The following is a 25,605-nucleotide window of genomic DNA, read 5'->3' as shown; positions in this document are numbered from 1 at the left end:
CGAATATATATAATCTAAACATTTGAAGAATGTGCTGCCGTTTTCTTGTTGTCGCCGCCGCTTCTAGAACTTCACGCGGCACAGCAGAAATTGTGAAGCACAAAGGTATGCGTAAATTTTAATATTTGTTGAGACTTTCTCCGTATTACAAAAAAATACGAAGAAAAAAACATCTTTTTCCCAATCTTTACGCTCCATTTCCTGGCCCCCACATCCATAGTTTCATGTACTGTGCAAGCAGAGTCGAGAATTTCGGGTGAATTTTATTGCGCAAGAAACTATGTACATAACACCCATGGACAGTATGATGATCTGGCACACACACACACATTACAATAACGGATGCAGTAAGTTACTCTAAATAGGAACACGTTTTAAATAAGTCATCAAGTACGCGAACACCATAGAGTTGAAAGGGACTTAAGACATGCTGGCATGTTGCTCGGCAAGAACGAAATGGGAACAAAGCATCTGGAAATGCTTTAATGGAGACAAAGTCAACGTGCTGATCATTAGTACACATGTTTATCGTCAGAAGAAAGCTTTCTTGGCAAAACCTAAAATGGGTGAATTATTTTTCCGGTTGTTGCTTCAAAATAAAATATATGCGGATATGTTGCTCCCACAGCAGTTGCAAATTACTGTGTCTTCGCTCATATTTGTTGACCGCTGGTGCGTTGCAAGTTCAGTTGTCCTTGATCCATCATAAAAAAAATCATGGTGGATAATTGGCCTTGATCATGGAGGTGAATAATCTATTTTTTTCTCTTAGGATGGTTCGCTACAGTTGAAAAGGACTGCTATTTGGAGCGAGGATATAAATAACTTTTTTCTAAATAATGAAACGTATTCCGTGGTGACCCATACCTGGTGGTCCATGTACGTATTTTAAAACAACGTTTGTGTGCTAGAACGACAGTTTCTTTTGATATCTCTAAGGAATTTTGATCGGTTATAAGGTTGGCGCTTCCTCTATTACACGATGTGAATTTAAACAGATTTGTCTGTATTGATATAGCACCTGAATTTGCTTTCAAGAGCGAGGTTGATGCGTGTTACTACAGAGGTCACATGAAAGGAGGAAAAGCCTGGAGTGCTTGTGGTCCTGCTCAAGTATAAAAACAAAATATTTCAACACCGAAGCTTATACAGCCAAACGTGCATGTAATATTGCAAGGGTAATGCAAACCATTGCAGAAAATTACCAATCATTACTATGCTGAAAAAACAAACACAATTCCCTTGTCTTGTCTCGACTGTTCTCCTACTAGGTAATGTTCGCAAACTATGATTATCAGTGAAGCAGGTTTCTCTCTTTTTGTCATCATTGTTGACCCTGATTGCCTAAATACGTACATTACGTCTTCATGCTCGTTAAAAACAGCAGAAAAAACATCGATGCTAAAACGAGTTTAGCTTACGTGACATCTTCATTATAATTTGTATCTGATATACTTGTGAAAACTAGCTAGTGTATATAATATCAAACTTGCTTTTAGTGCTGGCGCTCAATCAGGAAAAAATGCATGGCAGGCTATAGTTAGTAACAATATTGTAATACAGAAAGCGTACACCCCAGATTTTAACTTACACTTGTAAATTTGTAAGATCTTTGTGGAGTCTCTTTATATGCATGCATGTGCGTGAATTTCTATGTAGTAACGATGAACTTTAGCCACAAATTCTTTTAGTAAAGCAGAAAGTTCATTCAGCAATAGTATGGCATCTAACCTTGAATTGTACAATCGTGAGCTCACAACCTAAGGAAAGTCAGGTAGTCTTCGGAAACTTCCACACCGAAAGCTGACTTCTTCTGGCGGCCTGCAACATCGATACTAAATGGAAGCTTCAATTATACTCCTGAAGACACACTTCTCGTGCAACTGCTGTCTTATCTGTCTTATCTAACACATTAGCTCATGAGCAACATATTCCCTTTCTCGCTCGTAAGCAACCATACGTAAAGTTGTGTTCTTGAATTTGATTTCCTTCTACCACCGTACGATGTTTGACATGTTGGTCGGCAATTCCGCGGTGAGCTTTGTTTTGTTTTGTCTGTCTTTCTACGCCTGATCTTATACTTAGGAGTGTTGCAACTCGCTCAGTATTGTTGTTTAGAATGTAAATACCAGTTATAAAATAACAAACCCTTCAGCAATAAGGTCGAGCTTCGGGCGCACTTTTTACACAACGAAATAGGCCTAACTATTAGCAGCATCATTATGTTGTTATTTCAGTATGCAAGAGTGGCGATTAACTTCTGTTCAAAAATCATATCACAGCTTTGAAAGAACGTTTCATGGGGGTATTTTTATATATAATTTAACGTCTCTAGTGCTTGCTATGTTAGTGACCTTGTGTGTCGCTTAAATACGACGAAAAATAAAAATGAAAAAAGAGTGATTGGAAGGAAGGTTATTGTATTACATCACATTTTTGTAAGTTGGTAGAGCAAAGCTGCACTTTGATTTGGAAGCATCGTTTATTTATCATCCTCAAGAAAATTGCTTGCATCTGTCAAACGGGTCTAACTCTAGGAGGAATTTATTTTTGAGATTTCTGATCAGTGCTAAGGAAATGGCATCAATACAACTAGTGTACAACAAGCGCCAACTTCAATCATCAAACGTGGTGAAATTTTCGCAAGATGTTGCGCAATGTTTACGTTTTCTAGTTAAGGGAACAGTATTAAATATTCCCTCAAAATTGCAATATTCAATCTAAAGTTACTTCCACTGACAAGCATCAGAACAAGAGCACATGACCTCCGAATTAGGCCGCCATTATTTATAACAATATTGTTGCGTATTAGTTTTTTGAAGTAACCATTCATACATTCTATACTAAACTACCGGTAGTCGCATGCATGCGAACAATTGTATTGTTGCCTAAATAACAAGGTAAGTGGTAAGTGACATCACGCGAGAAAAAAAAATAAATTGCTCCGTAATGACGGTAAAACATTCATGCGAAAATAATGACATATTTTGGAAATCCCTGTTGATTAACCCCACGAATCTGATTCGCTATGTAAAATGTGCACGGCCACGTACATGATTGTGAGATGATGTTAAAATGATCCAAACACTCCCATACTATTGTGATTCTCTAGAAAAGTAAACACAACATGGTGAACAATACAACAGAAACCTATTATAGGAATAAGTATAGTCCAATGCTTTTACAGACGTTTCGCACACAGTGTTTCTAGTGTTAATACATGACTTAAACGTAGTCATTGTCATGGCGAGTGGCTGGGCAAAGAAAGTGATGCATAGATGGATCTGTTAGGGCGTATACTGAACAATGGACAATAGACAGGTGTGACGTGAGCTACATAAAACTGCAGCTAGTCCGGTATATCCAAGCTGAGACGGTTCAGGAGCCTGATAGCCCAAGCTTGGCTGTCGTTGTGCACCACCCGGTACTTGCCGTCCTCACACAGCCCGGTCATGGCGTCACAAAGCTGCTGCGGCAACACAGTGTGCTCGCCCAGGGACATCTGCACGTGATAGAATTTCAAGGTCATCTCATTGCAAAGTTTCATCGACATTTTCACAAACAGTTTTATCGAGAGTCGTTTTGTGATTATCAGTATGGCAAGTATAGTAAAAAGTTCTGGTAAACACCTGCATTAAGAGTGTGCAACACCCAGACACGCGGCCTCGTTCTTCAATAGGCCTGGTAAGTAGGCTGCAAAGCGTCGCCTTAATTTCTTTGCTCATTTACGATTTTTGAGGCTTGGTTAGGCATTATATACGGAACCGTCGGCTCCCCTTGTCCTTGCGGTGTTAGTGGCATTCGAAAACTCGATGCTTTTGCCACTGCGCAGGATATAGACCAATCTTATTCATAGCCACATCATCATGTTATGTATGTTATACGAGAGGTAATCACATCATTTAAGTCAAATCTTGTTTTCGCAACAGAAATAAAATACTATACGCAATTTCTTTGAACCTTAATGAGTCCATTGTTATTTATTGTCAGTTCGTTAACTCTTTCCGTACCGTGCCTATTCGGCATCGTTAGCCCGTTAACTATGATTTGAAACGCTGGCTTCAAGACTTTCCGAGCCACTCACTGACACACTGCGCTATTGGTCCTGAAGGGGGACTATTCTTTTGTTTTCTAAGCAGTTCGCTTTTTCCCCCTTATGCGTTAATTTTCGAACGCACTCCGAAGTTTCGCGATCGCCAAAGCAAAAAGCAAAAATCGCGGCCGCCGGGAGAGGCCCGCGCGCTTCGAAAGATCGCAGATCTCGCAATTCCGCTTCGTTTGTGGCTGACTGTATCCACGGGTCGAGCAGCAGCGAGTCTGAGAATGCTGTCTTTACGTCAGACTTTGACTCTGAGACCGACGACGACCCAAGCCGGCCCGGAACATCGACGGCCGCAGTCTGGCACACCAAACTGTAGTACTTGCACTTAAATTTTTGTAGTGGGATACCTGTCCAATGAATAATTTAATTTTTTTTGGAGATAGTGCTAATCAGACGGCAATAGATTTTTTATATCTCATAATTTTTGTTACATTCTTTATTAGTGGATACCGCCGTGTCTTTGGAAACTTTTCTCGCAGTCCTAATTTTGGCAATTTTTGTCTTTTTATGACATACATCTCGTTAATAAAAGTTTTATGTGTGAAAAGTGTACTCATTGTGCCATTTGTTTATGTATTACATAAAATATTGAGTGCAGTAGTTCCTTCGGAAAGAAGTATCTGGCGTAACCTACAAAAAACACCTATTTTCCCCCGTGGTAGGGAAAGAATTATTCATTTATTAGACCTAATGCCACAAAGCAACTTCGAAGTTGAGCAATTTCCGCGAGGAACTGCGCATTATGCTAAGCATTGTAAGACCTTTGCCGTGCGCGAAAAGGTCGGTACGCGAGTGCCTTTGCTTTCCGTCGTCGTCGGAAGGTGAGTACCATGGCCTGCAACAAAACCCGTTTCCTCTTCTTAACGGCAAAACTTTTTGTCCATATTTAGATCGCGGTGGGCTTATTTGAATAGAACGGTGACACAATAACTTGTATGGCATCTACGCCTTCAATCCAGCTCAATATTCGACATAATTTAATCACGTGATTCATTGAATCGTTTTCTTTTTTTTCATTAATCTGATTACTGGGTCCATCACACGAACCTTATGGACGTTCATAGCGTCGAGCTGCGCGGCCGTCCTCCAGGTGGCCGTGCCAACGAGGCAGCCGGTGCGCGGGTCCCTCCGGCCAGTGCAGTAGAGCGCCTTGTCGCCGTAGGAGAGAACCACGGCCCAGTGGGGCCACCGCCGACGCAGCGCAGACGAAAATCGCTCGAGCAGGCTAGCCGGCGACGTGCCGAAACACACAAGGACCTCGCAGACGCTCTCAGGTGCGTCCTCTCCTAGTGGCTCAAGCAGCCGCTCAAAACCTGGTTTCTTGGGCGAAACTCGTTCCGCGCCTGTGGGGCACATGGTGCGTGACTGCAAAATATACGTTAGAACCAGTGTAAAATATACAAAAAAGAACTATGAGCATGTTTCTATTGACGGATCAACAAGATGACGCCAAAGCCATGTAATAAATGTTAAGAAAAATTCTGTCCCGTACCGTACCCTGTGCGCTCACGCTATCCTAATAACGAGGAGCAGCCATCCAACATAAGGTAAGGTAATGTTTTTGTCAAGTTTACCTTTCTGATTAGAATTTCGAAGGCTTGTTGGAGCTAGAACGCCAACTAACATTCCTTCAACATCCAACAAGCTGCTTATACCTAGAGGAAGAATGTGGGTCAGTGGAGAATAATGGAAAAGCCGAAAGCGATAACTCCGTGTCAGCTTTCTGCGGCTTGGCACGCCGTGCAAATGGCTAGCGGCGTGCGTCGCTACGCAGTTATCGCTCCTGGATTGTAAGAGCTGCTGCAAGGTACGGGGGTTTCTTCCTGGTTTTTTTCCCACACATAGGAAATAGAGCTAAAGTGTTGAAGCGTCTTGGCCAGACTTAAACATTTATATTGCAAAATTCACCGTGATCACAAGGCATTGTCCATATGGGTAAGTGAAACCAGTCGGTCAACGCAGCAGAGTTAAATGACGAAAGGGAAGTGCGTCAGAATTGGGCAAAAGTCTTACAAATGAGAGCAAACATTTTTAGGACAGACAGCAATCACTACGATAGGAAGTTTCGCGCCCCACGTACACACTAACGACGAATTCTCACGTTATTTCGGTGCATGTGCACAGCGAATCGTGCTATTCAAGAAAAACTCTGCTTTGATGTTTCTGGCGGCACCCGAACCATGACATTCTTGCGGTGGCGCCGTTACATTTATCGCAGTCTTTCCTTGATCTGTTTGAGTTAATTCTTTCAACCGGCTCCTGAATAGCTTTAACTGCACAAGGCCCATTTCGTGCTAACTTGGCTGCAGATGTCCGTCGAATTGTTCTAGTCAGGTTCGTTACACCGTGTACCATAGGTTCGCTCGTAAGACCGTCGTAAGCTTTGCTTATTCTTTATCTTTATTCCTCTGATTTGCGTGTCCACGTAGTCCTTTTCCGTCTAATGAACATGTTTCCCTAGTGTCGCGGAAGTTTTTCTTTCTGTTGTCGATTATTTGTGCGCATAAACCATACGTACGTTAGTGCTTATGTATAATATCACAGGTTTTTGCTGAGTGACATATTCATATTTGAATCAAATGGAGTGGTGCACTGAGGCTGTAGAGCAGTAGTCGCTAACCAAACCTGTGCAGCAAATAGCTTGTCTTGTAGTTCTGCTAGGTTTAAAATTGTGAGGTTTAAGACCCTGGAAGTTGGAAATTATTTATGAAGGCAGCGGTATTGGAAGGTTCCCGATGCTTTGGACCACTTGCGGTTCTTTGCCGCTCAGCCAGAATATTCAGTGCCCAAGAACCGCTCGTTTACTCGTACTCCTCGAGTACTACACGTCCCAGCCAAATGCGGCCGTCTAGGCCAAGATTGAACGCGCAATCTCGTGCTCAAAAGCAGAACACCTCAGCTATTCTGCAACCGCAAGGCATATTCAGCTAGGCGGCAGGACACTATAACTGATCACTCAGCCGCCATACCTGAGGAACTTTTATACATTGCATGTTCGAAAAATTCATCGATAATTACGATACTCCTTAATGTGAAAATTGAGCGCATCTCTATACGTGTTACCATTTCGCCATATATTGGCTAGCGCGAACAATCTGTCTCGTGCGGCACGTTGCAAACAGAGCGAAGTTTGGCGTGACTGCCTCGCTAATCGGGAGATCGAGAGGGGCAGGGTGTGGGTGGCGCGTCGCCGCGATTCACAGCAGCCGCCGCAGGCTGACCTCCGCTAATGCAGCGCTTTGTTTCCTTATATGGCATCGGTGGCGTCACCGGTGAACAGACGAGGCACCAATCTCGTAGTCATCATCACCGCTGAGCCCATGTATTGGGGGGCACTATAATTTTCTTCCCTTTTTTTCGCCATACCCTCTTTTTCCGCTTTTGTCCTCGCCCTCTATACGCTGTCACTGCCTTTCAGCCCCCGCGGCAGCCCCCGTTCGCTCTTTAATACTTCGCTGTGTTCTTTCGCCCGTTTTCAAGAGACGCCGACGCTCGCTGCAGGAACGCGTGCCTGAGAGCCGCGCTGTAAAAAGTGCTACGCATGTGTGATGGCATGCAGTGACCTCATCGTTACCAGCCTTTGCCAAGTGACCCTGACGGTAGACGCCATGATCAGATGCAAAGTTTAAGTTCTGCAGCATGATTCCTGAATGATTCTTGAAGCGCACGCATTTCCTGCGCATAACGACCATTTACAACGAAATTTCACTTTGGTGAAATTGGTCATGAATAAATAGTAGAAAGCACTGACGGAACCTTGACAAAGCCGCAGAGCTGGTAATTGCATACTTTTTTATTAGAAGCTTCAGTACTTGAAGCACATTTTTCAGTATGAAAGACATCTCATTTTGCGAGCTTATTCTCGCTCTTTTCGTATTTTGAACGTGAAATTTCACATGGAGGCTCATTTATATCTACATTATCTTGAACTGGCTTTCTGCATGGTCGTAATATTTTGTTGCAGTTTACCGGTAAGCGTCACAGCGACTGGCAGAGTGGCTCAATTGCCAGGCGTTCTTTTGCTGAGCACGAACGGCCGAATGTTATTCAAATGGAGTGCTCTTGCACCATCCCTCGGGCTCTTTTACATGGCTGCAGGTCGCAACAATTAATTTTAGACAGCACAGCAACCGACTGTGCTGTTTCTACATATTCAACATCACACATTGATTGATTGATTGATTGATTGATTGATTGATACATTGATTGATTCATTGATTGATTATTGGTTTATCACAGATACATCTGATCGGAGACGAACGGAAAAGCCATTCAAGGATGGCTTGAGGGAGTCCTTCGCCCTCATACTGGCAAAGACAAACAGCAGAGGCACAAACGTTTTGTTCACATGGTCGTACACATTAACAAAACCATCATATTAAACACAACATTGTCATAAACTTTGACAAACTCATAAAATTAAACACATAATTAGTTACTGTCCTACGTAGGGCATCATGCCTTAACATACGTAACGTCACCTCAGCATTGAATGCCAGAACATTTCATAACAACGTACGCTTAGTAATAGTGGCATTGAAAGGATACAATTAATTATCAATCATAAACAGCTCTAGAGATCAATGTTAGGCTAGAAAGAACGTGTACAAGGCAGGTAATTTTGCTTCGCGTATATCGATTTGTTTTTTATTAAACTCATTTAGTAGACGTGGAAGCTTGTTTTGGAGCATTTGCCGACCATAGCCAGTGCGACAATACGGACCATTCCATATTTCTGTTGTTCTTGTGGCATATGATACTTCCTTTGAATGGAGATTTACTAAGCCCATGTAGAAAGAATTATGAGAGTCATAGTTAAGGCGATATTCACGCAACAATTTATACTCATACGCGTCTTGTACTCTAATCATCTTAAATTTTTTAAAGAGCTCCACATATAATGCCGGAGTGGCACATTCTGAATTATTCTCAAAAGTTTTCTTTGCATTACTAATAGTCGCGAGAAATTCGATTGTGTAGTAGTCCCAGAGACCAAATGACCATAGTTTAGATAATAAAATGTCACAGCGAGGTCCAAATTATTCAGTGAGTTTCAGATTAAATAAGTGTTTGTTTCATACTTCCACAATTTTATCTCGCGTGATAGGATCCGTTTTGTAGCCACATTATACCCTTCCTGATGCTCTCGCTGCTTCGCGAACTATTCAGCCAAACATGCTTTGGCAAACGCCTTCAATTTGTGTATTGACCACTGCATGGGTACAGTATCTCCTGTGCCGTAGCAAACAATCGAGCATCCTCAGGATCTACCTAGGACAACGAATGCTCGGTTTTTATAGCAAACTGTGGCGTATTCGCTGAATAGCGGTGTCCTGGTTCACTGTGCTACTGACGTCACACGCCATTACAAGTCAACGTGGAGGAGTCTCAATTAGAGTGTACATGGCAAGCGTACAGGTATGGCGAGAATTTGGTAGTGCGTTTTAGTTTCAGTGATTCGAGCGGTGGACTTTCAAAGGCCCCGTGGGAACGAGCAGAAAAAAGCCGTGACAGAAATTAACGGGAACCAAGCAAGCGATAGCCGTAACCCATTGACACGTACCATCATGGCAAACGTAGAGCCAACCTATGAGCGTGCCGAAATGCACCATTTCTACACCAATCCATGTAGTGTTCACGCGCTCACGTTGTAGACAGCCACGCATTGCACAAGGCCGTCCTTAATTCTTCATACAAATTATCGCTCGTTTTGTTTCACGCGTGTCGCTATCGCTGTTTCAGTTCTGCGCAATCCTCCAACGCAAGCCAAGGTATAGATCAGGCCTGACCGCGGCTGTGGCCCACAGAACTAGCTGCGGTACGTCAGCGCATGCGTCACGTCAGCCACGGCCGCACCATCAAAATGCGTCAGTGTGCTTCCAGAGGTTGACAATATCTCTTGTCGCAGCTCAGAAAAAGATAGCGAAGTGCAACGAACAAAGTGGATGGTCGCGCCACTTTGTACAGGACCGATAGGCGCGCTGCTGCAGGGTCATGAAACAAGGCGAGCCCGAATATTTCTGCTCTAGGCATCGCAGTTGCGCGGGCTCTCGTAGGCGCCTGTTTATTAAGGCGAAAGCTCTAAGCGCCTCGTTGTACGAATGCTCTGAAAAATAAACGATGAGTGACCAGCGGAACTGCATATAGTGCGTGTTGGAGCCAAAGCTTTTAAAATATTTCGATGATTGCCTGCGGCAGATGGCAGTATTCTAGTTGATGAGTTCGTTTACTCGGAGAGGCGGATAATACTCGCACATAAAATTGAAATGCGCATTGATTAATTACTAAACTTTCAATAAATAACTTCCTAACTAATTACCTTATGGCCGTGCTGAAATTTACAAATTCTAGCCGTGGAGTTGGCAAGCGCGATCCACTTGGAACGAATTCTCAGGATGACACCAGTTTCAAGATATTTATTCGTTAACTGTGCGGAGAAATGTGTTGGCGTTTGAGTTAATTTCTGAACAAAACGTCTTTTTATGCAGAAAAGTTAATTTATAGGGTTTTACGTGCAGAAACAACGATCCGATTATGAGGCACACCGTAGTAGAATACTCCTGAAATTAGGACCACATGGGGCTCTGTAACGTGCACCTAAATTTCAGCACATGGGTGTTTTCGCATTTCGCGCCCATCGAAATGCGGCCACCGTGGCCGGAATTAGATCGCATGACCTCGTGCTCAGCAGCGTAACGCCATAGCCACTAAGCAACCATGGAGAGTGCTTTATGCGTTTAGGCACAAAAAAAACTGAAACGCCATTACATTTCTCCGCAAAGTTCGGGAATTAATATCTCGAAACTGGCGTCATCCTGTCACACTGAGAATCCGTTCCAAGTTTATCCCCCATGCGAATTTTACGGTTAGTATTTGTAAATTGCAGTATTGGTAATAAGCTGATTAGATAAGAAGTTAAATATAGATTTTTTTTTGTTAATTAGTGGAATATGCAATTCAATTTTTTGTGCAAGTAATGCCCGCCTCTCCGAGTAACCAGCTCATGAAGTAGAATTGTGCTACCTGCCACAATCCCCCTTTAGAAACTTCTGAGTGTGTTCGCTGAAACACCCTGTATGTTGACAAGCTATATTTATTGAAACATACCACAACCACACTGAATTGTTCTTCTTTACCGCCTTCTTTTTTGTCACGAAACTGACTATGGCTTTGTGGTCGCTATGGTTTGCGCGCAGGGCTATGAGCATCTTTTACAGAAAGGAGGAGGTCGATGCGTTTAATACGGACGTTGACCTGCCGGGTGTGTCTGCCGGGTGCCAGCAGAGGAGTGGCACTCTACTTAACATGGTGGAATCCTAATGGAAAATTATGGGGATTTATGTGCCAGAACCAGTGTCTGATAATGAGGCACGCCGTAGTAGGGGACTCCTGAAATTTCGGCCATCCGGGGTACTTTAACGTGCACCGAAATCGAAGTACAAAGGTGTTTTCGACATTCGCCCCCACCGAGATGTGGCCACCGTGGCCGGGATTCAATCCCGCGACCTCGTGCTTCGCAGCCCAACACGATAGCCACTAAGCAACCACGGCGGGTGGAATCCTAATCTAACACGAATGCACCCAGCAAGCGAGTTCCTTAAGTAACGTACATGTTTCAGAAGAACATGGATTTAACGTGAATGGAAGCATCACCCGGGCAGTGGTATAGCAATGGACGTTAATATACTTTGGGAAAATAAAACAGGGAAAAGGTTGATACGACCGGATTGGTTGCAGACATCTGCATACGGTACAAGATAGATTTAGAAGTATTAAGGAAGACCAAAAAATATTAGGGAGATGTATATAAGATGTTGGAATGAAGAACCTAAAGTTCTCAAGGAGGGTAGTTCCCTATTTCTCGCCACCACCTTTCCAAGCGAATGCCAATATATCATCATCGTCATCATAGAGTAGAGAAAGTGCTTCGAACTGAGGAGAGTTTGAGAATATGGGGGTAACACGCGGTATAAGTTACGTTGTCAATAAATGTGGAGTCGCTTCTCAGAAGATGGCGTCATACAAGGAAAGACACGCACTAAGTAGGCTTATATTTTTTTATTTATGATTGTATTATGAACACTTAGTAAATATGTGACAGATAACCCGCATGTTGCTCCCGGTAACTTGCAATGGCCGTTTACTCTCATAAACAATGTAGGTCTTGTTGCGATTAGTATGAAGCGACATGCTCTAAAGAAATACACCATGCAGATGAAGACACCTTTGTTTAGGATCTCCTGTGGCCAATCTTAGCGAAAGGAGGAGAAACGCTCGAAGAAAACAAATGGCTTTAAAACGACGCGGAAAGCGCCTACCAACTCCTGCACCCCTCGAACATAAGAACATCCGAGCAGGGCTTATTTTAACAAAAAATGTCTCAACGCCCTAAAAGGCGTCGTGTCTTTAATGGTGGCCACGCGAACGAAGGAATGCCACTAGTAACTTAGGCAATCATTTAAAAGCCGACGTTTACGAATTGTAGTTAATTTTTGCATCATGTATCTGGTGAGCGTCCGGCAGTATAAAGCATTTGCATGTGAGGAGGCAATCGCAATAATGTCTGTGGTCATTGTTCGGCTACAGCTTTTTCATACGCAGTAAAGGACAACCAATTGAGCACAACGGCGTTCTCGCATTGGAAGTCCTTGTTAATACTTTGAGGACAGGATGGGGTACTCATAAGAAGAAAGAGTGAAAATCGATATGTATTCGCATTTGACTAAGTGTACGAAGCTGTTAATGATGTTTTCCAGCTCTAGCGTTGTAGATGTCGGCACTGCAAAGGCACAACTGTCTTTGCGAAGCATTGACTATTCTTGTTCAAGTACGTCCCCTGTAGGATGAATGTAATCAGTATGAGTGCTCACCATGGTGATGGTTCTATTTCACGCCATCGCTAGGGACGCATGCTTCCTGCGCTGTTATATATTTTTCGAGAAGCAAGAGTAATTCCGTATAATCAGGTGCTAGCAGCACACATGGCTTGACCGGTCGAGAGGGTGCAACCTTCGAAGCGGGAGGGCGTTTCATTGCAGATTGTTGGTTTTGTACGATTGCGTATGTCGTGTAAGGCCTATCGACAGCGTTCAGCCATGGTTGCCTGGAAGCCTTCACGTCCAAACCGTCTCGTCGGTGTGCTTCCATCTTTCAATTCCAAGTAACCGTGTCTGGAAGCTGGGTGGCCTGCAACGCATCGTCCTCGACGCGCTTGAAGGAATATCATTCCTGAGTGACAACGTTGATCACCTGCGCGAGGAAAATGAACGTCGCTAACGAGGCAACTCACAACGCCTTGTTCACCGTTGAAAAGTTGACGTCTTTTATTAGACAGAAGTTCGTTCACGTTACGAAAGCTTGGCTTAACGCTCAGCGGCTTCGCGGCACCAAGTGCTATCGATATCTTTCTCAATTTCCACTACTGATGCTAGTAGGAAGCATTCTGTCGGAAGCATTTCCAACAGCATCACTGTTAATGTCAAAGTTGTGGTTCCCTTTTCCATTTTCAAGGTGAAATTCTGCCAAAAATCATTTCAGACAATGTAGGTGCACGGAACTTCCACATCTGCCCACCTTCCTAGTACGTTGAACTTCACTTGCACTGAGTCTCAGAGGTCTGTCTTAATGCTATTTTCTTGTGTCTGCTGGCCCCACTGTATTTTCATGCTAACTTACTAAGCACATGACATTTATAAATGGGCTTGTACTGCGTTCCGATGGCTGAAAACAAAAGCTAAAACTTGATCACGCATTGTCGGAGCAGACGGCAGCATATATGAACATCTGACTATGAATTCGGAAGACTTTTTTGTCACTCCCTTGCTTTTATTGCTCCTCGACCGTCTGTGCTATTATGTTATCTGTGACAGAGGCTGGAAATTGCTGGCCAATCGTTATGTTTACAGTGCGGGAACGCTTTTTGAACAAGTGGCCTAATCTGGCAGGCCCATGAGCTTCCGTGCCAAGCTATTCCTTGGTGAGCAGGATGATGATAAGATCCACGTTTATGAACAATTTGTTTTGGATTTTTATTAGAGCTTTTCGGATTTTGCGCGAAATGAACTGCTCCAAGCGGTATATCGTTCTTGCTCATCATCTTGCATTCAGTAAACTTAGAAGTGCAATTAGTCACTTGATGTGCTGCGTTTGGATTTGCAAATTTGTAAATAATTGTTTAACGGCCACAGTTTATTTGTTTTCTTCTTTTTCTAAAAAAACATTGGAGAGCTTGAACTCTAACGATATCTCACCAAATTTAAACACAGTTGTACGTTGCACCTGATTGCCTTCTTTAGAGATTTCTCAAATTTGTACTCAACAAAAAATTAAGCCAGCAAGCTTGTCACCGCGAAGCCAACAAGTGTGTTCCATGCACTTCAAACGCTGGAGAGGTGCTTCGCTGCTTGTATTATAATGAATTCACAAAGCAGAGTGGTTGATTGGGCTAATTATTGATTCATTACCGCGAGTGCACAGCGGGATTTTCATTCGTGGATGTAGGCAAGAAATCGAGATGCGCTCACTAACAACCCAGGTTTTATGATTGCGCTTATTTTATACAGAAGAACTAAAGAAGTATCTGAAGAAAACATGATATTGCTAAGAGAAGCACGAAGAACAGACCAACGAGGGGGAAAAAAACCCAACAAAAGAAAAAGAACTACACAAAGACAAAAGTATACAAAAAATGGCTGTGGCTTAGCTAAGGTTAAGCCCAGGATGCGAAGCATACTAGCCTTTATTTTAGTTTTTGAACCACTGTTTGGCCTGGTGAACTGCTGTTGCTTGGTTATATTTGGTTCGGCTAGACGAAGAAATAACTCATGCGTTACTCTGCTTCGCATTCAAGAGTGGAACGCGACAGCGTTCCCGTCGACCCGCCAAGGGGTGGAAGACAATGGGCTACGGCGCAGCGACTACGCGCCCCGCATTGGACGCGGTGAGCGTCGAGCAACGCAGCGTTCGGCGCGGCAACGACATGTGCGCCTGAGCAAGCGACGCACTCCTGAGGCTTAGAAACAGCTCGTTGCTAAGGCAACACCACATTCACTAGAGGCGCTTTTGTACCGCTTTGAAGCATCGTACTCGTGGCTCAGTGGTAGCGTCTCCGTCTCACACTCCGGAGACCCTGGTTCGATTCCCACCCAGCCCATCTTGCAAGAGTTGAGCCAAAGCCACCTAGAAAATCAGTCTCTGTAGCACGCCGCAACCCTCGCTTCTCATTCCAACGAGCAGCTGTCTCCAGGAGGCATCTCACCTTCTGAGTGTCTAGCAGAGGCAAGCGCAGCTGCTTATATACCGCCGCGACGCCGCAAGCGACGGCGCGAGTTGGAGCCCCGTTTCTCCTCCATCGTGACGTGACGGTGTCACGTGGTATTGAAGGCGACACCGCCGCGCCTGAGGAGCTGGGTTGAGCTCTCGTAATATGCTTCGCATAAAAAACCAAAGCTGCATCACAACCGTTGGACGTAGGTGCGGCTACCCAAAAACAATAGCTCGTTCACTTGGTAATGCATTGCCTAACTAATCATCATCATCATCAGCCTGGTTACGCCCGCTGCAGGGCAGAGGCCTTTCCCATGCTTCTCCAACTACCCCGGTCATCTACTAATTATGGCCATGTTGCCCCTACAAACTTCTTAATCTCATCTACCCACCTAACTTTCTGCCGCCCTCTGCTACGCTTCCTTCCCTTGGAATCCAGTGCGTAACCCTTAATGAACATCGGTTATCTTCCCTCCTCATTACATGTCCTGCCCATGCATATTTATTTTTCTTCATTGCAACTAAGATATCAACTTGCGTTTGTTCCCTCATTCAATCTGCTCTGTTCTTATCCCATAACGTTACACCTATCATTCTTCTTTCCAAAGCTCGTTGTGTCGTCCTCAATTTAGGTAGAACCCTCTTCGTAAGCCTCCAGGTTTCTGCCCCATAGGTGAGTACTGGTAAGACACAGCTATTATACACTTTTCTGCTGTTCATGATCTGAGAATGCCTGCCAAACGCACCCCAGCCCTTTCCTTTTCTTATGATTATTTCAGTTGCATGATCTGAATCCGCAGTCACTACCTGTCCTAAGTAGATGTATTTCCTTACCAGTTCCAATGCATCGCTACCTATCGCAAACTGCTGTTCTCTTCCGAGACTGTTAAACATTACTTTAGTTTTCTGCAGGTTAATTTTTAGACCCACCCTTCGGCTTTGCCTCTCCACGTCAGTGAGCATGCATTGCATTTGGTCCTCTGAGTTACTAAGCAAGGCAATATCATCAGCGAATCTAAACTTACTAAGATATTCTCCATCAACTTTTATCCCCAATTCTTCCAAACCCAGATCTCTGAATACCTTCTGTAAGCACGCTGTGAATAGCATTGGAGAGATCGTATCTCCCTGCCTGACGCCTTTCTTTATTGGGAATTTGTTGCTTTCTTTATGGAGGACTACGGTAGCTGCGGAGCCGCTATAGATATCTTTCAGTATTTTTACATACGGCTCGTCTACACCCTGATTCCGTAATGCCTTCATGACTGCTGAGGTTTGTACTGAATTAAACGGTTTCTCGTAATCAATGAAAGCTATATATAAGGGTTGGTCATATTCCGCACATTTCTCTATCCCCTGATTGATAGTGTGAATATGGTGTATTGTTGTTTAGCCTTTACGGAATCCTGCCTGGTCCTTTCGTTGTCGGCAGTCTCAGGTGCTCCTGATTCTATTTGCAATTTCCTTAATAAATACTTTGTAGGCAATGGAGAGTAAGCTGATCGGTCTATAATTTTTCAAGCCTTCGGCATCTCCTTTCTTATGGATTAGCACTGTGTTAGCGCTTTTCCAAGATTCCGGTATGCTCGAAGTCATGAGGCATTGCGTATACAGGGTGGCCAGTTTCTCAAGAACAATCTGCCCACCATCCTTCAACAAATCTGCTGTTACCTGATCCTCCCCAGCAGCCCTACCTCTTTACATAGCTCCCAAGGCTTTCTTTACTTCTTCCGGCGTTACCTGTGGGAGTTCGAATTCCTTTAGACTCTTCTCCCTTCCATTACCGTCGTGGGTGACACTGGTACTGTATAATTCTCAAAAGAACTCCTCAGCCGCTTGAACAATCGCATCCATATTAGTAACGATATTGCCGGCTTTGTCTCTTAACGCGTACATCTGATTCTTGCCTACTCCTAGTTTCTTCTTCACTGCTTTTAGGTTTCCTCCGTTCCTGAGAGCATGTTCAATTCTATCCATATTATACTTCGTTAAGTCAGCTGTCTTATTGTTGATTAACTTGGAAAGCTCTGCCGCTTCTATTCTAGCTGTAGGGTTAGAGGCTTTCATAGATAGGCGTTTCTTGATCAGATCATTCATCTCCTGGGATCGCTTACTGCTATCCTGTCTAACGGAGTTGACACCAACTTCTATGGCAGACTCCTTAATGATGCCCATAAAATTGTCGTTCATTGCTTCAACACTAAGGTCCTCTTCCTGTGTTAAAGCCGAAGACCTGTTCTGTAGCTTGATCCGCAATTCCTCTATTTTCCCTCTTACCGCTAACTCATTGATCGGCTTCTTATGTACCAGTTTCTGCCAATCCCTCCTCAAGTCTAGGCTAATTCGAGTTCTTACCATCCTATGGTCAATGCAGCGCACCTTGCCGAGCACATCCACATCTTGTATGATTCCAGGGTTAGCACACAGTACAAAGTCTAATTCATTTCTAGTCTCGTCATTCGGGCTCCTCCACGTCCACTTTCGGCTATACCGCTTGCGGAAGAAGGTCCATTATCCGGTTATCCATTATCCGGTCCATTATCAGGTTCATTATCCGCATCTTGTTCTTTTCTGCAAAGTCTATGAATAACTCTCTCCTGCTATTCTTTGTGCCTATGACATATTCCCCCACTGCCTTGTCTCCAGCCTGCTTCTTGCCTACCATGGCACTGAAGTCGCCCATCGGTACAGTGTGTTTTGTTTTGACCTTATCAGTCGCCGAGTCCACGTTTTCATAGAAGCTTTCAAGTTCCTCGTCATCATGACTGGATGTAGGGGCGTACACATGTACGACCTTCAATTTGTACCTCTTATTAAGGTTCACAACAAGACCTGCCGCCCTCTCGTTTAATGCTATAGAATTCCTGTACGTTACCAGCTATATTCTTATGATACAGGAATCCGACTCCTAGTTCTCGCCTTTCCACTAAGCCCCGGTAGCACAGGACGTGTCAGCTTTTTAGCACTGTATATGCTTCATTTGTCCTCCGAACTTAACATAGCACTGCTAGACTTGCCTCACTAGATAACGTTCTAGCGTTTAACGTTGCCAGGTTCAGATTCCAATGGCTTTCCGGATCCAGGGATTCTTAGCACCCTTTGCTGCGTGTCAGGTCTGACCGCCGCCATGGTCAGTTGCTTCGCAGCTGCTGGGGACTGAGGGGCCGGGGTTTGGTTGTTGTGTTCATATGGGAGGTTGTGACGAAGTACTGCAGCAAGGTGGCCAATCCTACTCTGGTGATGGAGTGCGCTACCGGTTTTGGTCACCGGGACCAGGCCGCACTCCAGGCCTGTTTGTGCAATTTCATCAACACGTGGATATTCTTTTTTTCAATCCGGTGGAAAATTTCGCGGCACCGGGATTCGAACCACCGTCCTTTTGCACGCGAGGCGGATGCTCTACGTCTACGCCTCCGCCACGACTTTTAACCTACTTATGGGTGGCTAAAAGTCGACTAGATATACTCCAATGTTTTTAAACGCCGGCTCAATTTAATTGAAATACCCCGCAGGACGTTTCATCTCTTAGGCAAAATAACATAGCGACCATAGTGGGGGCCTGATCAATGGCCATATACACAAGGAAGACAATTAGATAAAGCGGCTGATAGGCGTACGCTCCCCTATTTTGAATGCGATGACTTGTAGCCTGCTAAAACTGACTACTGGATTGTGATCACCGTATAATTGCAAGAAATTGCTGCGACGAGATAATAAGAGAGATACAGCGCCGCAAATAGCCTATTTCCGGTAGTTATGCATGCATACACAGAGGCTCGAGGGTTATCACTGATGATAAGAAATATGTAAATACCGCACACACCTTTCATTTACTACATGAAAGGTGTGAAAGGATGCGTCTTCCTGTACGGTTTCCATAGGCACAGTAATACAGAATGTTTTTTTTTGTTTATTATGCTCTGCTATCTGTTGATGGATCCTTTCGCAGAAGTAATACATTCATTCGTAAAAGTACGCTGCCCATACTCTCGTGTACCCTTTCCTTGCTTCTTCCTCTATGCGCTGTACAGAAATTCGTAGGAGATGGGATATGACGTCATGCAGCGATGCGTGAGATATGAGAGTGGTTCCTGTTGAAACCCTCATGTTTATCCTCGTCACCTGTGTTCTATTTACTTGCACCCAATGGACGGGGCACAAGGTCCATCGCATTCACTGCCAATCTAAATGCGGCTCTGAGGGCGCGCTGTAAACAAGGCAAGCCGTGCACTGCACGCTGTGGTTAGCCCGAATAATTGGGTCTCTGGCATGTTCCTCCCGCACAGGTTAAAACGAACTGTCACCCTAAATTCGTTACGTTCTCTCTAAGACCACACCCGTACATTCAAGAGCCAACGACCTCTGTTTGACCGCTTTATTCCTCGGACTGGAAGTAGTGTAAACGATACTTTCTCAACATCTAATAGCCGAGGGAAAACTAGAAACTCTCATGGCCTTCAGGATTTATCGCAAAATTGCTCTTTTTAATAAATTGTTTTGATATCGAATAATGTGTCACCGTGACACATCCGTATGTTAAATTGGTATTTTTGCTGTGGCTTGGGACAGACGGTATAAAACAGTGTTTCTTCAAACACACGTTTCTTTTTTAAGAAAAAGTTATAGACGTAGTAAATGCACAGCTTTTGCGGAAGACTGTCCCGAACCAGGTGGGATACTTTTCTCTGAGAACTTTACTTTCGGAAGACTACTCAAGAAAAAATTCCTAGTCGATTGTTTGGCAAATTTCGGGCAGTAACAGTTAATATATCTTCATTTTTTCATCTTCAAGACAACTCTCACTTCGGGATATTCATCACGGAAATTGAGCACTCAATTGAGGCAATATAGAAACTGAACGCACGCCACTGCTCTGTCTTAAGGAAATGCCCCGTGACGAAATGGAAGATGGAGTTTGAATGATGGCACGTTGCGGCAGTTGCTTGTCATACAACGCGTGCCATATGAGTATCTGCCACGACTGGCACCGACGATTCCTTGCAAACTTCGTCAAGTTTTTTGTCACGGGTAGTTTGTATGCGGTATGATAGCGGGCCAGTCTCTTCTGCGGTCCCCTAGCAGTAAGTTTTCATATTGCGTGCATTTAGCGATGAAATTCACCGATAATATTTTGAAATAGCTACAATTCTTAACACTTCAAAAGAAGAAGAACGTGCATATAATTTGTACTCCTTCTAAATGTGCTACATACATAACTGCCTTCAAAGCTCAAATGAAAAAATAACAGAAAAGTTTTGTCAATTATTCTATTGAAATTATCACTGGTGAAGTATATACGTGTCACCTAGAAACTCTCCTAAAAATTATGCATCACCACTGCGTTCACAGCCTTTTGTATGAAAAATCTGTATAGTTAAAAAAAATTAATTCAGATGTTTCACGTTCAAAACCTACGATATGAATATCAGGCACGCTGAAATGGGGGAGTCCAACATAATTTTTACCACCTGGTGTCCTTTAATATGCAGCCAATGAACGCTGCAGGGGTATTTTTCTATTTGGCTGCCATTGACAAATAAACAAATACCCTATACGCTACTCACGACTTCAAGTGAAACTTAAACGCCACATTGCCTCAGTAGCTATAGCGCGGCGCGTCTATACAAGTATTGGCCTATTCGAGCTGTGGCCTTCGGGGTGGTGGAATATCAACATGGGGGTGTGCACGATAAAAAGTACAAAAACAGCTCGGCACGATAAAAAAAAGTTATACCGATAGCTATGGTGCTCCCTAATGGGAGTTCTCAGCGCAGCTGTTCAGGTGTTTCAAACTCGCGATATATTGCGGCAAAGAATTTGATTCTGAACGGCAGAGAGCTCTCTGCGATGGCGCTGTGCCCCTGCTCTGGCAGTTCCTTTAGCAGCAGCGGCATACGAAGCCTTTCCACCAGTTGCGTTGCTCATTGTTCAGAAAGAAAGCGCGAACACGGGAACGCGTGGCACTAGCAGATCGCATGTTCTAGCGGCGTTGGCACCGCAGGCGAAGCAGCGCATGCGCAGTGGGCCCTAAGCCCACGCCCGGGCCTTGTTTCCGCGCTCGCCACGCCTGGTAGCCGCTGGCCCTTCCCTTTCCTTCTTACCCTTTTGCCCATAAGCTACTCCACTTTCCACATGATGGTTCCGCTGCACCCTCTGCTCGGCTTTCCGCCTCGTGTCTCATCGCTTTTGCCGTTTTTTTTATGCGAAGCATATTACTAGATCTCAACCCAGCTCCTCAGGCGCGGCGGTGTCGCCTTCAATACCACGTGACACCGGGACGTCACGACAGAGGAGAAACGGGGCTCCAACTCGTGCCGTCACTCGCGGCGTCGCGGCGGTATATAAGCAGCTGCGCTTGCCTCTGCTAGACACTCACGAGGTGAGATGCCTCCTGGAGACAGAGCTGCTCGTTGGAATGAGAAGCGAAGGTTGCGGCGTGCTACAGAGACTGTTTCTAGGTGGCTTTGCTACGGCGCAGCGACTACGCGCCCCGTATCGGACGCGGTGAGCGTCGAGCAACGCAGCGTTCGGCGCGACAACGAAATGTGCGCCTGAGCCGACGCCAACGACACCGGCTTTTCTGCGACACGAGCTCCTTAACGCTGTCGCGTTAAAATAAAGGCTAGTATGCTTCGCATCCTGGGCTTAACCTTAGCTAAGCCACAGCCAGTTTTTTTTTACCCCGTTCTGTGCGTCGCATTGGCTTTATTCTCGGTTTATTGACTCGGTTACAAGTGACGCCGACGCTCGCCGCAGCAACGTGCGCCTGAGAGCTGCGCTCTACTGATCTGGATGAAAAAGATCGATCCCTAGTGTACTTCTACGATGTCTGCAACGCTCATGTGACTTAATTTAACCTTAAGCGCTAACGCGCGCCAAATGTGCGAAATGGGCAAGAAAACGTCGTAGCAATCGCCGAATTCTCTCTGGGGTTTGCGACTCGGCGATCCGTGTGTTGGACCGTCGGACTGATCGGGCACGACTAGATCGAGAATGATGACGTGATTGTCCTCCACGTCTGCCGGCATTGTAGAAAAGGCCATGGTGGGAAGACTGTCTACGTCTTCCCTTTTTGCAAGGCTAAACGAAGACCTAATGAACAACGTACCCACGGAGTGAGTGAGTGAGTGAGTGAGTGAGTGAGTGAGTGAGTGAGTGAGTGAGTGAGTGAGTGAGTGAGTGAGTGAGCGAGCGAGTGAGCGAGCGAGTGAGTGAGTGAGTGAGTGAGTGAGTGAGTGAGTGAGTGAGTGAGTGAGTGAGTGAGTGAGTGGCCACCGACTTAGCCATTGCGCATTGGAATAGAAGCGACGAATATCGCGCAGACGAACGACTGCTAAGTGACACTTTTATACTCTGAATTGAGGCTAGCAATGTCACTGCGTGTTGCATGATAGTTCGAACTAGCGTACTTTCTTGTGTTGCTACTGCTTCACATCTAAAAACGGGGTGCTTCTATTCGTGCAGAAACTAGACAATACATGGAGCTACGAAGGTCGCTATCACCTTCTCAACGACCGGTTCTTTGGTCTGCGCTACAGGGGCCTAGTGTTAGAGGAGGTAGTCAGCACCTAAAGCCGGCCTTCGTTTTTATGCACTTTCGTTGCACCGCCGGTCTAGTTCTACTGAACGGCACATTACGGCCTCTCCTACAACAAAAGCATAGAGGCAGCGCGAACGGCTACCCGAGGTAAGTGCTGTTCGCCTACAATCTCCTCGTTAGCAACACTGCTATGTGACTGTTGTCTTGCAATGTAAAGAGGCAGCAGTTCTCGCAGAATTCTAAGCAACACATTACTTTTATTCTACTTATTGTATAGGTAGCTAAAAAGGTGATTTCGTTTCCGCGAAATTACGCGTCGGCAAAGTCGACTGTCTTCCAAATCTACCAACAAATTATTCCAGCAACTTGTTCTTTCATGAAGCTTTTATTTCGCTTTCACAAAGGAAGATCTGAAAGGTGAGAAATTTTGGATGCGCTGCTGATTTACGTGACGCCACCATGCACGCTATGAAAAACCAATGTCTATTCTGCGTCTGTGACGGTGGCAAGACCTATGAAACAATGCGTTTATTATATGTTTGCCTATGGTGTTCTTGTCAGCTACTCTCGACGGGTGACATCGCAATTCCAAAAACGTGGCGCTGTATTCTGCAAGCGATAAGCGAGCTGTGGAAGCGATGATATCGGAGGCCATTTTCTCGAGCGATAACTTTCGAGAGTATTATCAATTTCGAGAGGTTTTCGTGTGCATAGAATGCAGACGCGTCGGCGTCTATGGGCTGCAACAATGGAAGCAGACTGTCGAGTATGCAGTCTTGGCAATGCGTTAAAAACGCCGCTGCCCTTAAACGCTGACATGTCATATGCGGAGTCATGCAAGCCTTCACCAAACTTAAAATATCCGCAAACATCATCGAAAGAAAATACCGCTCCCCGCGTACGATTATCACTGCGCCGAAGCTTTTAAGAAAATGTGAACGATGATAAAGTTGGAGTTCGCCCGTCAACATAGCAATTCAGGCCACACAGGTGGCACGCGAGGCAGATCACATAGCCCTCTCGCCTCCACGCGGTAGCCGCACATACGCCATCACTGCCAAGACACCACTGTGGTCGCAACGGCGGGAATAAACCTCACTTTCTCCCATACTTGGTAGCGCAACCGAAACATCTGGAGTACAGAAAGTTGAGGCCGTGTCACAAGTCTGCTCAATGTTAGCCGGAGGACCTTGCATGTCTGATATACACAAAAGGCGCACTTCAACTGTTCTGCTTCCAAGTTCGTCAATGGTCCTTAGAATGCCTGGCGAGACATTTTTAAGATAACACAGCCACCGGGCACCGTATGCCGCAAGCCTGGTGTGCCAGTCTTCACGTTTACTTACCATGCTTGAAATCTTTACCCCGAACCTTTGACCGTTACATAGCCCTATTTTTACTCGGGCCGGCACTAGCACTACTTTCGCCCTGGATGTTGATAGCCACAGGTAACGGCCTCATTACAGGCAGAACCTTCAAGTATGTCCATGTTAGTACCATGATTTACGTTGGTGCGGCCTTCTCCCCAATAGTCGCGCAGGCGTAAATATGATCTAAGTGCTCTCTTGGGCCACTGACATGGGCCTTCGATAGCATTACCACCAGGATGACGAGATTTCGCCCACCAGCAGAGTGTACGAGTGGGTAAGCTAGCTAAGTTACATGGCTGCCGCCAGTAATGAACCGTTTCGAGTTGTGCTGTGTCTTTCACTACTGATACAGACACTTATTCGAACAATATTTTTCCAGTTTGACCTAAGTACTCATCTAATTATTTGAAGCAACATCATATTTTACGTAAGCATATTCAGCAGCTAATTTCGCTGTTTACGTTAAAATATTAGGGTGATTTGGTCTGCTCTAATGCAACTTGTGCTCGCTACCTCGATTAACTTTGCACGCAAAACATTTCGAGCACAAAGTGCTCACGGAACATCTAAACAGCTGGCAGATATAGCCGGCATTTGCCAACGCAGATGTAAAAACTTTTGTTCTCGAGAAATCTTCCTCGAGAGGAAATTTGAAAGTGACAGCATTCTCGTCATAAGCTCTCTGGGAGAGCATTTTTAGAGAAATTGTACACAGGCAGCTTTGGCTCTTACAGATCAAACTTTTACGCAATAAAAAATATCCGTGGACCGCAACAATCATGTGAGGATGGATTACCAGCGAAGCTGTTTAGGTTGCACAAGTGCGCTGAAGATACTATAAAATCATAAATTTCTTTATTACGGCACCACACTAAGCTGACACAGGCACCGCTGCAGTGCCGCCACCTCCCACGCACGGGCCGCAACAACTCCTGCAGCCGCTCCGGCACCTCCAACGCGCGTCATGTCAAAACCACAGAAGACCAGGCCACGTGCACAGGCACCGTCACCACACTTTTTCCCCCTCTCGGTGTTCGTAAAGCAGAACTTGAAAACCATAAAGCGCATGATGCCCAACTTGCTACACTAAGAGCGCTTTCAAATATATGTATAGTGTTTCTTTCAAAACGCCAAATTTCTGTGCTTCTACTTGGAACCAAGATTCCAAGCTTATTGTTGGAAGTTGGCGGAGATGTTGAAGGCTGCTTCACCTCCGCCTCCTCTCGGCCCCATATTCTTGTCGGCCCACACATTCTTGTCCACGCGACGTAATACGGATGTAAAATAAAGGCCTTGTTGTAAGCCGGCCAGGGTACCACTGTGGGAAC

At 44.9% G+C, this 25,605-nt stretch overlaps 1 protein-coding gene across 7 annotated transcripts in view; it reads right to left on the bottom strand.

Moving 5' to 3' along the window:
• Window positions 1-243: 243 nt before the first annotated feature.
• The window catches only part of LOC135896856 (uncharacterized), a 162,928-nt gene continuing 137,566 nt past the window's right edge, over window positions 244-25,605 (bottom strand). For 4 of the 7 annotated variants that reach the window (XM_065425353.1, XM_065425354.1, XM_065425351.1 and 1 more), the window contains exons 2-4: window positions 12,973-13,351; window positions 5,150-5,467; window positions 244-3,502 (exon numbers count right to left, since the gene is read on the bottom strand). In XM_065425353.1, coding sequence (XP_065281425.1) covers window positions 3,350-3,502; window positions 5,150-5,467; window positions 12,973-12,975 — 474 coding nt within the window. In that variant the 5' untranslated portion in view covers window positions 12,976-13,351 and the 3' untranslated portion in view covers window positions 244-3,349. The remainder of the gene's footprint in view (window positions 3,503-5,149; window positions 5,468-12,972; window positions 13,352-25,605) is intronic. The other 3 variants (XM_065425357.1, XM_065425355.1, XM_065425358.1) reach the window with 1 other exon arrangement.

This window comes from Dermacentor albipictus, chromosome 5 (genome assembly GCF_038994185.2).
Source record: "Dermacentor albipictus isolate Rhodes 1998 colony chromosome 5, USDA_Dalb.pri_finalv2, whole genome shotgun sequence".
NCBI classification, from domain to species: domain Eukaryota; kingdom Metazoa; phylum Arthropoda; class Arachnida; order Ixodida; family Ixodidae; genus Dermacentor; species Dermacentor albipictus.
This window is presented reverse-complemented; position numbering and strand designations above follow the sequence as displayed.